The sequence below is a fragment of the Psittacula echo genome (genome assembly GCF_963264785.1).
Source record: "Psittacula echo genome assembly, chromosome: 1".
NCBI classification, from domain to species: Eukaryota; Metazoa; Chordata; class Aves; order Psittaciformes; family Psittacidae; genus Psittacula; species Psittacula echo.
The window spans coordinates 161,347,429-161,362,392 of NC_137735.1; the positions used below are offsets into that span (position 1 = coordinate 161,347,429).

Consider the following 14,964-nt stretch of genomic DNA (forward strand, 5'->3'; position numbering starts at 1 on the left):
TATGAACCTCTACCTCAGTGGGAAGGCTCAGCAGGGACTTCCCTCTACTGTTTCACAACATTTGCAGAAACACCATGTCTTTAAGACCTCTGACAATGCAGCTGGTCTTGGTGATTCCCAAAGCTATTAGAGGGAGATCACACAATGCATAAGTGCATAATTTCCTTTCCTTACCCACTAGACTGAGTGAGAAGCGTTTTGTTTCCAACAGTGTGGGTCTGGGGAAGGTTTTGTACACTCAGAACCCCCCAGTGCCCATCCTGTTCTTTAATCTGTGCTCTAGGTAATCAAACAAGAGGGAGAAACAGCACTGATCTTCCCTATGAAGAGGAGATGCCCTTCCCCAAAAGAGAGGCAGGGAGCTTTCTATGCCTTGCATACTGTAAGGCAGAAGAAGAATATGGCTTTCTTCAATTGGCACTGCACTATCCCAAGTCCACCATCTCTCAACTGCTCCTTTAGGGATTGCCTTACATCCTTTCCAGGCTGTCCAGTATCGCCTTTCATCCCCTTCTCTCCAGGCCGTCCTGGGAGCCCTCGTGGACCCTGTAAGAAAGGATTTGGGGAAGCAAACAGAAATAGAGCATCCAGCAGCTCAGGAAAGTAAATCCAACAAGAATGTTATCCCCTCCATGACTTTTCACGCACATGGATGTTTCTAAGTGGGGACTTTCATTGGATGGAGAGGGAAGGAACAACCTCCTCTGATGCCCCACCGTAACCTGGGCAGAAAAGGATAGTAATAGCAATTATTACCCTGATTCCTCTCTTTCCTGGCTCTCCAGGGACACCAGCTTCTCCCTAAAAGAGAGGAGTAATAGCTTGTAAAAGCTTGCTTCCATCAGGTTCAACCTTCATTGGTGACACTAATTTTACTGCACTTAAACCTGGAGGAAAAGTTTAATGGGAGAGAACCAAGCACACCTACCATTCAGTGGCTCTAAGGCTTCTTTGGCATTCTTAATGTTTGGAAAGCCAGGACAAAGACAGGTTTATGGGATGTCTTAAGTTAGGGAAGGCGTTTTACAGCAGTCCCATAAATGAAGTAAATGGGGCAGAAGGTGTAGGGTGACTGTAGAGTGTTCATATTTAGGGGTAGAATGAGGTTATTTCCACCAAACCCCACTGTTATTTATGGCACTCTGTTTCCTACATCAGCTGCAGAGCAGAAAGAACTATCTCCCAAACAAAGCATAGTTTACTTGTTTTTCGGCCTTTCTTTTTCAGCCTGTAGCTTTGGAAGATGAAACCAAAGCTAAAGGAAGAGAAAGAAAAGCCAAGGGCAAGATGAAGGTGATTCTTCATGGTCTCATCTAACCTAAGTACAAGTAAACAGGGAATATAATGAGCAGGGGTCAGCTTCAAAACAAACCAAAGTGTTTCATTTTCCAGTTGCTGTTTCATTAACAGCGCAGTGCCTTGCCCAGGGTTTTGAGGGTGATAAAGCTTTATCTGGGCTGGAAATTAATGGAAGCAAAGTCTATCAAGGGCCATTCAGCCCACGAGACATCACCTCTCACAGAGGACATCCTGCTTTTGTATTGTTCTAGAGATGTCCAGGGATGCTGGTCACTCTTGGAGATGCTGAGCTGGACGGACCTTCACTCTAACTCAGTGCATTCCTTCTCTACACCACTATACCCACAGCTCCAGCTCTGAGCTGCATTTGGTCCCCATATAACTCTGGGAGTTGTGGGCTCCCCATTGATTACCTTGGTCCCAGAGGTGACTTTCCTCCCTGCTTCTCCCTACAACGCAATGCAAAAGTGCTGGGTTTCATTTTCACCCATGACCAAGTCCTTTTTACCCTCATTTCCTACTCGGGTTAAGAGCTCTTGCTTTGACATCACCAGTGACTGAAGTCAGGATCAGAAACGTGGCTTCCCTTGATGATCCCATTCCACTTGATGTTGAGAGATCAACTCAGTCCTTTGAACTAAAGAGAAGTCTTCACTGCCTGTGGTTAGCAGAGGCTTTCCAGAAGCCAGTTATGATGCATCTGTGAGGGGCCACTTTGTTTGATCCTAAGAAGTAACTGTTATGCCCTCAAACCACAAGCAAGCCCTTGAGGGCTGTTGTGGCTGCACACTGTGATAGTTCCCTAGTTCCATGACTCAATGATGAAAAAACACGATGTTGAATAACATCATGAATAAACATGGCCTAAAACACACCCTGATGACAACCTGCAAAGGATCTGCCTCCTCACTTGCAACGGAAGAGCAGACAGATCAAAGGAGAAATTAGAACCCTCGATGAGCAAACCATCACGTCTAATCAGAGGTAGTTTGTCCACTCCTATTTGTTGACCACGGTGGTGTTGAGACCTGTCTCTTCCCCAGCCTGTAGAAGATGAATGAGTGGTCCCATCTTGTCACTTGTTCCTACTTGCTACTGCATAATGTGGGGTTGTTAACTTGGTACAGAGCAGTACACCAAGGGGGTCAGCACGACATCAATCTGACTGGATTTTATCTTCTACTTACATCTTTACCTCTTAGTCCGGTCTTGCCTGGTTTCCCAGGTAATCCTGGTTCACCTTTCTGCCCCTTCAGACCTGCATCCCCCTAAAGAAAACAATACTGTTGTTACATTCCTCTTCTGCATTGCATTGTCCTCACACTTCAGACACTGCAGGGCAGACTCAGCATGCCCAGGTCCTATGGCCATGCAATTGTTTCCATGCTCCTGGCTGAAGCTTGGGCTCAGAGCATTACCCTGTGCTAAGATGGGCTGTGTTTATAGTGCTTGCTCAGTGGGTTAGGCTGGAAAGCATCCATCTCTAACACAGTCCATCCAGACTACACAGCCAGCCTTGGCAGACACTGCAGGACAGACCTTTATGAGGTTCTCCATCTCCAGGAAGCTCTGCAGCTCAGCTGAGGTGGCCCATTAGCAGAGATCCAGGAGATGGGTCCTGTCTTAAGAGCACGGTGGGGACACAGGATCAGTTCCCCCTCCATGTTTTAACTATTCCAATGTAAAATCAGTTGAGCTCTCATTGATGGGTACTTACACGTCTGTTCTGATTGATCTTTGTAAAAGTCACCTTCCTGATCACTCAACCACCTCATCATGCCTCATCCCTAACCAAAATACCCTTTGCTGCCTTTTCTGCTTTGCAACTGTATTAACACATCCTGTCTTGGATGTCTCTCCTTTACTTCTTCTGACATCCAATTTCTCCATGCCCATGAAGCTGATCCAGACTGGATATTCTATTCAATGGGCTATGTATGTATCATGCTGTAACATTTCCCAGATCCATATGCTCCTCCAGCCAAGCCTGGGGAGCAATGCTGTTTGAGAAATGCTCACAGTGAGACAGATTCACTGAACACCACATTAGGGATGTTTCCCTCGACCATTTTAGAACCTTTGCAAGGAGGAATCCTAAAAGCCAGGATTTGCAGGGTTTTTTAAGGCCTTGTTAAAGATTGAAGAGCATCTTTTCATTGTTATTCTATGCAGGGCTCTGTGTGTCACACAGAGACTCGAGCAAAGCAGGACCTGTTTAAACCTTTCAGTGTCTGAACCCTCCCCACGTTTTGACATGAGCCCCATGGCAATGATAGACCACCACTGACTCAAGTTGCCTTGGGTAACACAGACATCAGTCTGACGCAATGCTTTACACGTTGCAATCACTGCACACACTCACCTTCTGCCCTGGTTTGCCAGACAAACCTACATTTCCCTGCAGAGATACAGGCCATTAGTCACATGGAAAGAATGACACAGGTAGAATAATCTCATAGAATCCCAGACTGGTTTGGGTTGGAAGGGACCTTAAAGCTCATCCAGCTCCAACCCCTGCCACGGGCAGGGACACCTTCCACTAGAGCAGGTTGCTCCAAGCCCCTGTGTCCAACCTGGCCTTGAACACTGCCAGGGATGGGGCAGCCACAGCTTCTCTGGGCACCCTGGGCCAGCGCCTCAGCACCCTCACAGGGAAGAGTTTCTGCCTAAGAGCTCATCTCAGTCTCCCCTCTGGCAGGTTAAAGCCATTCCCCTTGTCCTGTCCCTACAGGCCCTTGTCCAAAGCCCCTCTCCAGGTTTCTTGTAGCCTCTTTAGGTATTGGAATTTAAGTACTGGATTTCAGGTGAAGGACCCTCAGTTGTATCTAAAGGGCACAAACATTAGGCTCACTGCTGCAAAGCTGCTCTTTGAAACCATTAATACTTTGTTGGCCACCTTTGACAGAAGGCTGAGGACCACAAAGATGTTAGCTTTGCAAGATTTTGCTGCTTTAAAATAGAAGGGACTATTGATGCCCATGTAGAAGGGCACACCGAGGCGTTAACTCAACCCTTACTAGATATCAGTGAACTCACATGGGAGCCAACAGAAGCTTGCACCTTCTTAGACACAAAAGTCAGGAAGATAAAGGTCAAGTTCTCTTTTAGGACATGAAACCTTTGGAAATGGGGCTTCCTTGGCTCTGCTGTTTGCAGAGTTACCACTTGAGCACTGACCATCTGTGCTCTCTTGCATGCTCATGAGTGATCCTCTCTGCACTTCTTTGCACTGACTGTGGGTGACGAACCCCATCACATAAGACCACCAAGGGCTCACCAACCACAGGCTGAGAGCCCAGCTCCTTGTCACCACCTCAGTATTAACTCCCTTAGGGATGAAGCTCAGCAAATTCACATACATGGAAGTGACAGAGATTTTGTCTCTGAGGCTCTCAAGTTGCCTCCTTTGCCCTCCCCTTTCCACATCCAGCCTCTTGCCCCACTCACCCTGTCGCCTGGGTCTCCTTTTAGACCAGGTTGGCCAGGAATGCCGAAACCTGGACTCCCCTGCAAAAATCAATGATGATGTGTGTATCAGTGTAATGCGACTCTATGTACAACAGAGACACAGCAAGAGCTAAACCCTGTGCTGGTGCTGCCTTTCAGTTTACCTTTATGGCCGCCATATAGAATCCCAGACTGGTTTGTGTTGGAAGGGACCTTAAAGCTCCTCCAGTTCCAACCCCCTGCCACACGCAGGGACACCTTCCACTAGAGCAGGTTGCTCCAAGCCCCTGTGTCCAACCTGGCCTTGAACACTGCCAGGGATGGGGCAGCCACAGCTTCTCTGGGCACCCTGGGCCAGCGCCTCAGCACCCTCACAGTAAAGAACTTCCCCCATTTCAGTTTGAACCCATCACCCCTTATCCTATCACTCCAGTCCCTGATGAAGAGCCCCTCCCCAGCATCCTTGTAGCCCCTTTCAGACACTGGAAGCTGCTCTGAGGTCTCCACACAGCTTCTCTTCTCCAGGCTCAACAGCCCCAATGTTCTCAGCCTGTCTCCATACGGGAGGTGCTCCAGCCCCTGATCACCCTCGTGGCCTCCTCTGGACTTGCTCCAACATGGGCCTTCTCCCCTCCTAACTACACTCCTTGCCACTTCTGAGAGATGCTGTTGTGGATATCCAACCTTCACGAGAGTTCTATTTGAGGAACCCAGCACATGCCTCACTTTCCCCATCCTGATCTTGGAGAACTTGGCTGCAATTCTTCCATCACCATGCACACAATGTGGTGGCATGACCCTGCTCTACTCTTTCTTGCACTCTTTGGAACACATCCTTTGCCATGCTCACTGTTGGCAGTCTTAACCTCAGCACCATTTTGCGGTCCCCTCAAGGGTCAGCCTGCTTCCCATCCTTCCTATAACTGTGTTTGGTGCTAAGCAAGATGCAGAAGGACATAACAGCATCTTGCTAGAGCAGCTTCCAAGCTCAGGACACAAATCTCCACATCTGAAGCTGCAGGAAAGGACAGAGCAGATCCTACTCATCTTCAACCATGGCAGTTTCCTGAGCTGAGCTTTGGTAAATGCATCTCTCGCTGACATCCTTTCAAGGAGCTTTTGACTTCTACATGGTACAAGTCCCCCCTTGGTTTTCAGCACGAGTGCTCCTTGGTAGCAAGACTTGGGAAGGAATTCGGTCTGCCTCAGAGCTTCCTTTGTGGACATGAACAAAATAAACCCTTCTACCCATAAAGGATGCACCAAGAAAAGCAAGTGCATTACCTTCTCTCCTTTGTCTCCTTGGATTCCTTTGTCTCCTTGTGGTCCCAAGGCCCCAGTTGGTCCCATGTCTCCCTGTGAATAAAGACATTCTCAAAGCTAACAATACCATGCAGGAAGCCCTGTTCATCTGGCTTCCTTGAGTTGCATTTTGCACTTCCAGTGCACTCTGAAAACCATTCCATCACCAAATCCACTCAATTTTTTCTCTGTGGTACCTGGTCTTCTGCCATACAAAACTCATCACAGGAGTTACACCCTCCCCATGCAACTGGTATGCTGTAAAGCATCAAATGTACATTTATAGTGGTATAAGCAGGATAAAATCCAGACCTTTTATTTCTCTGAAGGTTGGCAACGAAGTTATCATTTAATAATCATCATTATCTTAAATATGTAAGATAATTCAGGCCACATTCCATCATGAGGCCACTGCAAAAACCCCAGCCCACTTCCTACTGCAGCCAGCCTGAAGGAATAGAGACACTTTGCTAACCAATGTTAAGCAGTCTGGACAATAAGACCAACGAAGGGAGATTGCTCCAACATCCAAGCACAAGGAAAAGGACAAAACTCATCCATATGGAGTAAAAGAGGTATGGAGGAGATCTCCTTGGGTTGAGAAATTCACTGCCCTCCAGTCAGGGGAGGCCAAATGCTGCTTGAGGGGACTAAAGACATGGAGAAATCTCCATCCATGGGGATGTTCAGCACACAAGGTCCTGAGCAACCTGATCCAGCTTCGAAGTGGTGCCTATTTTGAGCAATAGATGGGATTAAAGACCTCCAGAAGTCCCTTCCAGCCCCAGTTCTGCTTTGATTTTATGTCAATGCCTCCCTTGGTTGGAAACCAGCTCCTGTGAGTGGCTGGATTTGCACTTGAGTGATGTTTCCCTTCCAAAACTAGCACATGGAAATCCCAGTTTTCCCTGCAGACTAGGGCTAGGAAGAGAATGACAGGTACAAAATGTTAATAAAAGCAAAAGAAATGCCAGCAGGGCAGGACTGTTGCTACTATTTCAACCTCTCCTCCTAGTCAATCACAAGCGAGATATGATTCAGATGGTGAAACATCGTACAACCTTCCCTGTTTCAGGCCAAGGTCTCACCTAAGTTTCAAGCAGTGCTGATTAATGGACTTACCCTGACACCTTTCTTTCCTGGAGGTCCCAAAACCTGAGGATAAATCACAGAAATTCTCTCTTATTTAGGAAAAGGATGTTCAAAGGAGGGTCTATTCATGTTACCTTTTCCAAAGCAAGAGAATCTCAGCCTTGCTATGGGATAGGAAACCCATGGATCAGCACTCATGGCCAGAAAAGACAAGCCAAATCCCAATCCCAGTGAAGCTTGTGAGGAACCCCACCAACTTCAATAGGTTTTGGCTCCAGAGACGGGACTGAATGATCACTCGTGTGTTATTGGTAGATAACTGCTGTAGCCTTCTGTAACACACACCAAGTACCATCCTTCAGACAGCAATGTCCCTGCTCATTCCAGCATCCTCCAAGACACACCGGTTTGTCCTGGTGGTGGGTCTCAGTCCTTAATGCAACCTCCATGTGCTCCCACAGCCCTTGCAGCAACACCATGGGGCACGCAGAGGTGGCCACCACCAAGGTTTCACCTCACAGCTGCCCTAGCATTTGAAGGGACATGAAGAGCAGTGCTTCTTCAGCAGGGACCAAAGCATCCCCATAGGGAATGAGGAGCTAGAGCAGGAGAACAGGCCTGGAGCACAGGGTTTCGGTGGCGGGAGGCTTTATCCTTGTGTTTCCTGAATAGTAGCGAAGCTCCTTTGAGAAGACAGTGGGCAACTGGGGTGCAATGGCTGGGAATATAAGAAGTGGAGCAAGGGAGCAGAAGGCTAGAGGGACAGGGAAAGGGTCTGTTTGTTCTTCCTGCAGTTCAGTGGGACACATCTCTCTTGGACTATGGGCACTGCTGGTGGCGATGTCTTATAGCTATAGCGCAAGAAAAGCTGTAATTTGCTCATAGTTACCCCCATAGCTGGAGCACCTGGAAATCCTGGGTTTCCCTGCAAGGCGAAAGGACATAAAATGAACAATCTGGGGCAATGAGAAGTATCTGCCCATTGCCTTCCTTCATCTGTTCCTTAAAACAGCTCAAAAACTCATCTCAGAAGCACAAGAGCAAAATGGAGAGGAGATGCTGAGCTCAAGCACATCCCTGCTGGCTTCATCTATGTATAAACACACTCAACAGTGCTTGCAAAAGCTGCACACATGGAACAAGCTGGGACAGTCAGGATAGCTTCACCTGAGCTACTGAAACATATTGTGCTCTTACTGCTTGACTTACTCGGTCTCCTTTCTGCCCTGGAGGTCCTGGGAGTCCCTGTAAGACATCAAAAGAGAATTTCCACCAGGCTGAAATCAGATTCAGCAACTTTTGGTCTCTTCTGCAGTGAGAAGCTCCCAGACAGAGAGAAGAAGGAAGATCTTCAGCCCAATCTTTCACTAACTACAAGACAGATTGGCTATAAGGACTCTTTGGTGATCTCAAGGTCCTTTCCAACCCTAACTGTTCTATGATTTGATGCCTATCTCCAGGAAGCCTTATTGCAATCTAGCAGGAGACCAAGTGGAGAGCTGCAAGCTCTCACACCAGGTAAAGCAACCAAAGATGGTCCTTTGCAAGCAACGAAAGGTATGGAGATACTCATGAGATGCATGGGAGCTACAAGACCAGGTCAGTGCTTTCCATAACCCAGCCCCATGAATCTGCTCAGAACTGGAAGCTGTGAGTATATGGACCTGTTGTGCTTGCATGGCATTGCTCCTGCAAGGAGCACTGACTCAAGGAGGACTCAGCCTACTTCTGTTTTCCACTGCTGTAGCTATTCTTAGGAAGAAATATTGCTGTCTCTTTAGATCTTTGAGGTGATTTTTGATCTTTGAGGTTATAACTAAATGCAAGTGCAGCTGTGGGAGCTGTAAACCTGAAACACAGCTCAATAAAAGCAACCTGTGATACTCAGGATGGACCATCAGAGAGAATTCCAGGTTGGTTTGTCAGTATTTGCTTGCTGCAGACTGTCCTGGGGATCTACCACTGGGGCAAGGCCTATCCCAAGCTGCAAGCTCCTTGAACCCTACAGTTACGTGGCATGTACCTATGTGGCCCAGCTATATCTGGCCAAATCAGGAGAACCTTTAGGGGAGACCTCAAATCCCTCCCTCTGAATCTCCAACCAGGTATCTCAACTGCTCTGTCCTGAGCCCAAAACCAGCCAGAGCTGCTTCCCCTCCTACTCTGCACTCCAGTGCTGGCCAGTCTCACCTTTTCCCCTTTAACACCTCCTTGCCCTTTGTTACCCTGGAAAACAGAAGATGCTTTAGTTAAGGCAAAGCCCCAGTGGCAGAGCAGGATGAGCCTGGAGGCTTCCGTGCTGCAGAACATGCTGAGCATGTTCCCTCCACTGGAGACTGTGAAAGCAGGGAGGAAAGCAAATGAAATAAAAGAAAATGTTAAGTTTATCACATATATATCATATATAGCATGTTATATATATAGTCCATGCATTTATATATTGTATATTGCATATTAATTACCTGTAGAGTATCTAGATATATTAAGGTTTCTTGTATAATCAAATGTACTTTATATATAATGCCTAATATTAAAATTCATGCATATTATAATATATAATTACTAGATAGTTATGTCATAATTATCTACCATACAATACACATATATTACTACATGTATGTATGGACTGTCCTGAGCTTGATCAGACTGAGCATAACCAAAAGGAGTAAAGTGAAATATTGGTCCAGGGCACAGTTACTACAGTTCTCTGAGTCTATGATACTACAGCTTCTATATTTACATATTGCTTTTTTATCTTAATTGTTAAAATCTCATAGAACCCAGACTGGTTTGTGTTGGAAGGGACCTTAAAGCTCATCCAGCTCCAACCCCTGCCACAGGCAGGGACACCTTCCACTAGAGCAGCTTGCTCCAAGCCCCTGTGTCCAACCTGGCCTTGAGCACTGCCAGGGATGGGGCAGCCACAGCTTCTCTGGGCACCCTGTGCCAGTGCCTCAGCACCCTCACAGGGAAGAACTTCTGCCTAAGAGCTCATCTCAGTCTCCCCTCTGGCAGGTTAAAGCCATTCCCCTTGGCCTGTCCCTACAGGCCCTTTTCCAAAGCCCCTCTCCAGGTTTCCTGCAGCTTTATTTCCTGCTTGAGTCCCTTCCTTGTCATGTGTCATCTTCTCTGGCTTCACAGCAGAGTTACCAGATTTGAACTGGAGCTATATTTGTCCAGTGTCTTTCACCTGGCAGCACCATGATGCCAAAATCATCCCTTCCCCCAACACCAGGCTCTTCAGTATGGTAAGAGAATTGGTCAAGGTTCCTTTTTCCTCCAAAAATTGGAAAAAAATGGGCACTTCCATTAGAAAAATTGAACTTCAAGATGGGATCTATCACCTCTCACAGGGCTGAGCTTTCTCCACTGGAAATCTGGGAATGAATCTGGCCTGGAGGAAGGTGTCCAAAATGCAGATGTGAGACGATCTGCTCCTTACACCTTCCTCCCAAAACACGTTTAATGTGAATGCCCACAGTTCTGTAGAGTTTCACTGGCCACAAAAATGCCATTTATTATTTGACTAAAAAAATCACATCTTGCTACCATTCCAGGTCTGTGCAGCAATGACTCCCACAGACCAGGGACTGCTGATGGGTAGAATTATTCCCTCTTCGCTTTTGCATAGAGGGTCAATATTTCCACAGCCTATGATGATGCGACGTGATCTATAAATCTAAGGATGCCACAATATTCCTGCAGTCTATGATGATGGTTAGAGTCAGATGCTTTCCTTGGCACCCGAGTAGCAGGCACAGGGACTCAGGTTCAGCATTTCAGTACCCACCTTTGGTCCTGGTGCTCCTGGAGGTCCCATAACCCCCTAAAAACAGGAGAAACAATGAAAACTCAGACTTTAAAACCCAATGTCTTCCCTTCTCAGTTTGTAACCACAGGATGTGCCCTCCAAGGAACACCTTGATAAGAGGTATTGGAGGGGGCTCTGGAAACACTGAACCCTCCAAAGGGATTTTAGCTGCAAATCCCACTCAAAATTGCCAACAAACCTGCTCTCCTTCCTCCCCCTTCATTCCAGCAGTGCCGGGAATGCCAGTTCCTGCAATCCCCTATAAGGAAAGCACAGTATTCACTCAGGAAAGCTGGTCCCCAAGGTTGCAGAATGTGGGATTCAATGGAGCAACCCTATATCCAGGGGACAGGGAGCATGCAAGGCTTGGGCCATGTCTTGGAGGAAACACTGTTCCTGAGAGCAGGAACCACAGAGGAGATCTTCCACTGAGTGGAAACAAGAGGATGCAGAGGATGATAGACTGGGATGGAGATGGAGCATCTATTCAACCACGTACAAACTCCAACCCATACAAGCAGGGAGAGAAGGGGAATGGTGGAAGATCCCAGTATGCCTCCCCACATGTCTATCTTCCTATTACTTTGTCTCAGCTATTCCTAGCTGATGGATTCAACAAGTATCTAAGTAATGACCTTTTCTCCCCTTGGTCCAGGCAGTCCAGGAACACCGTGTGGCCCCACAGGGCCTGGCAAGCCAGGTTTCCCCTGAAAAGGAAGATACAGCATCAAATCTTTCTCTTCCAAACCGGTTGTTACCAATCCTATTAAAGAAAAGGTTTAGTTTCAAGTCTGCAGAAACACAAGCAGAGAAATATATACCCTGATGTGCCTATCTAGGGCGTTGGAACAGGATGACCTTAAGGTCTTTTCCAACTCAAACCATTCTGTGATTCTATGAACTGGCCATTGGCAAACCACTCACCGGCTCTCCCATGCCTTCCCTGTCACTTTGAGGCCATTCCTCCCACAAGGGCCCTGCATGGAGCACAGGACAGTCTTACTGCATGTCCCAGCAGCCCTTTATGAGTCTTGATGGACATCTAATAGGTATGAAAGCCTATTGCCAGCTTAGAAATATTACTATTAAATGTTTCTCATCACATGCAGAAGTAAAGCCAATCTCAAGTACTTACCCTGATTCCTGAATCCCCTGGTTCGCCCTGAAACACAAAGGACAATGTGAATTACCATAGGGTGGTAATTTGGAGAGGGGTCATCTGTAAACTTAGTCCCAGTAAAAAGCTCCTGCAGGTTGACAAACTCAGAGACTAAAATCCCCATCCCCAAGGGAAGACAGAGCTTTAGTAGAGGTTTCTGCTTTCTTGCATGGTCCAGACACCTCAACCTGCAATATCTGGTGTCAACCCCTCACCCCTTTGGGTAAAGCAGGGGAGTTTAGGTCTCCTGCTGTCTACTGAGTCTTTCTGACCCATCCCCAGTGCAAGGAGACATTTGGTGATGACCATCAGGCTGGTTTTGGCACAGCACAAGTGATCCTGTGAATTCCACTCCAATCATTGAACAACCACCCTAGGGATGTGGAGCTGGAAAAGGCTTAGCAGCCACTGAATCTAGTTCCATGTCAGACGAGGCTGACTGTAACCATTCCAAGTTCCATCAATTCCCACTGTGTTCAACAGCAGGGCCCTGATGATAGGCACACTTTGTAATGCCCCCTCTGATATCTCTATGGGAGAATCCCATGATGGAGAGGAGAAATGTGCATTCCCAGGGCCTTTGATTGAAGAGTATCCCGATTATGGGCTATGCTGAGTCCTTCTGTGACATATCACAGAACCAAGCTTCAAATCACCACACTCACCTTGATGGGGATCCCTGGTGGCCCCTGTGGCCCTGGTAAACCTGGTGGTCCTGCTACACCGGGAACCCCTGGCTGCCCTTTTTGTCCCTGCAACAGTGAAAACCAGGATAGGGATGGATATGGACTCTCTCCCAGCTTCCTTCCCTTCTCTGCTAGCCCTTGGGAGGTTGAAGGGTCCAGCACACCTTGGGTATGATACTCACAGGGGGTCCAGGCTGCCCATTGCGTCCAGGAATCACCTCCACTCCTCCCAGGACATAGCCTGGTTCACCCTGCACACAAAGGGGGAAGGATACATTCTTAGCTTCATCAAGCAGACAGGCACTATCATAACTTAGAGGCAATTTCATGATGTGCAAAAGCAACTTTAAAGCCAAACAGCCCTTTTCAAGCCACCTAACTTGCAGCAACACCTTAGCAGAGGTACCAGAATGGCCATGACATGAGCTTTGCTTACTGGCATAGAAGAAAATTAATCCCAGGGGAAGAGTAAAAGGTTGGCTTTCAGCAGGATCTCTTCCATGATCTGTAGCCATACAGATGGATGCAAGGAAGAAGGAGGAATTTGCACTGGGGCTTTGGGAAAGACAGAACAATTGCTCCTGGGATCTGCCTACAACTGATCGTGAAGCCTTACCTTTCTGTGTCCTAAATGTACGCAAACAGGCTTGTTCATAATGGAAACTCAAAAAGGCAGAATGACCCAACTCAGGGCTACCTCCTTCTGCAAATAGCCAAGATGTGCCAAGAGCCTGTGACAAAGACTGAACACTTTTCTCCATTAAGACATTAGCTTCTCCCTAGCAAAGCTGAAGGACAATTCCCCAAGCTGGAGACTTGTGTAGGGCTTGTTAATGGAGCTCAGAAGCTCATATTAACCCAAGGTCACTGTGGATGCCTAGAAATTAGAGATCAGAGCAATGCAATAGCTTTTGCCAATGAAACCCAGGAATGAAACTCACTCTGTCTCCTTTTGGCCCCGCTGGTCCTGGATAGCCAGGAGATCCCTGGAATTAAAACAAATCCTGCTGCATTAAACAGCAAAGCACCCATAAGACCACCACTGTGGAATGTTCAGGTTACAGATCTGCTTTTAAAGTGAATATGAAAACAGATTTTGGTCCCAAAACTGATGAGAATCCAGTATTTGTCACCTGTGGAGCCAATGTGTTGTATGTCCTTCTCTAGTGATGGGTGCATGTAGGATGGACACCCGATGTAGTAACAGTAAAGTATGTCCAAGAACCAATGGATGTTGTGCATTTTTACTTACAATGTCTCCTTGGATGCCAGGAGGACCCTGCAAAACAGGAGAGAAAGATTTGAGAGCCATGCTTACTCTTCTCTTCAATGGCACTTGGACAAAGCTTGTTAAAGCAAATACGTACCATGAGTCCAGGGGGACCAGGAGGACCTGTCCGCCCCGGTCTGCCCGGCAGCCCGGGAATGCCATCCTTCCCAGGTAGACCCTAAATATAGGGAAAGTAACAGCATCTAGGTTATGGGCCCAGACCTGCAAACGCAAAGAGCTTCAAGAGCTTTGGGTATAACCCAAAGTGATGTACCTCTCAAAAAGCACCTCTTGTGAGAGTCCCCAGTTGCCAGCACACATATGTACACATATTAGTTCCCATTTGCTCAATTTTCAAAGCCAGCATGGAGCAGGATATACTAAAACACCAACATGAAAGATCTGAAGACGATTGCTTGGTTCTAATCTCTTCCTTGGTTCTAACCACTTAGATACATATTAATTAACTGAGTGGATGGTTTATGCTGGTGAACTCACCCGCTCTCCTTTCTCTCCCTTTGTAGTAAAGCTGTATGGGTCATAGCCGCCAGGAGCTGGTGATCCCCTGGAGCTCTGGAAAGGAAAAGGAAAATAGAATATCATCAGGAAATTATTATCCACCAAAGGAGAGCAAATAAACTCAGATCAGAGTGGTCATGAGACACAGGCTAGCATGCTTGGCTTATGCAACAAAAGGAAGAAGCAGAGCTGACCATCCAGGAGACCTGTTCATAATCTCAGACTGTTTAAAGTCCCTTGGAGGTCATGCATTATTTATTTTGTCTCTGGTTTGCACCGAAATTGGGAGAACAGGATGAAGAACACAGAGTTGTGTGAGGACAAAATGCAGTTGGGGGATGTTTTGATGCCTCAAGAAGTCTTGGCCTATGTCACATCT

The 14,964-nt window shown here is 47.1% G+C and overlaps 1 protein-coding gene across 1 annotated transcript in view; it reads right to left on the reverse strand.

The window, feature by feature from the left end:
• Positions 1 to 14,964, reverse strand: part of LOC308217469 (uncharacterized protein) — a gene marked incomplete at both ends in the record, with an annotated part of 110,006 nt that overhangs the window by 65,503 nt on the left and 29,539 nt on the right. The window contains 21 exon segments of the mRNA XM_080610542.1: positions 475 to 546; positions 757 to 801; positions 1,713 to 1,748; positions 2,487 to 2,567; positions 3,662 to 3,697; positions 4,747 to 4,806; positions 6,031 to 6,102; positions 7,171 to 7,203; positions 8,350 to 8,385; positions 10,931 to 10,966; positions 11,151 to 11,210; positions 11,587 to 11,658; positions 11,876 to 11,901; positions 11,904 to 11,928; positions 12,087 to 12,113; positions 12,776 to 12,862; positions 12,979 to 13,047; positions 13,738 to 13,782; positions 14,049 to 14,075; positions 14,164 to 14,244; positions 14,565 to 14,639. Of these exon segments, the coding sequence (XP_080466668.1) occupies positions 475 to 546; positions 757 to 801; positions 1,713 to 1,748; positions 2,487 to 2,567; positions 3,662 to 3,697; positions 4,747 to 4,806; positions 6,031 to 6,102; positions 7,171 to 7,203; positions 8,350 to 8,385; positions 10,931 to 10,966; positions 11,151 to 11,210; positions 11,587 to 11,658; positions 11,876 to 11,901; positions 11,904 to 11,928; positions 12,087 to 12,113; positions 12,776 to 12,862; positions 12,979 to 13,047; positions 13,738 to 13,782; positions 14,049 to 14,075; positions 14,164 to 14,244; positions 14,565 to 14,639 (1,101 nt within the window).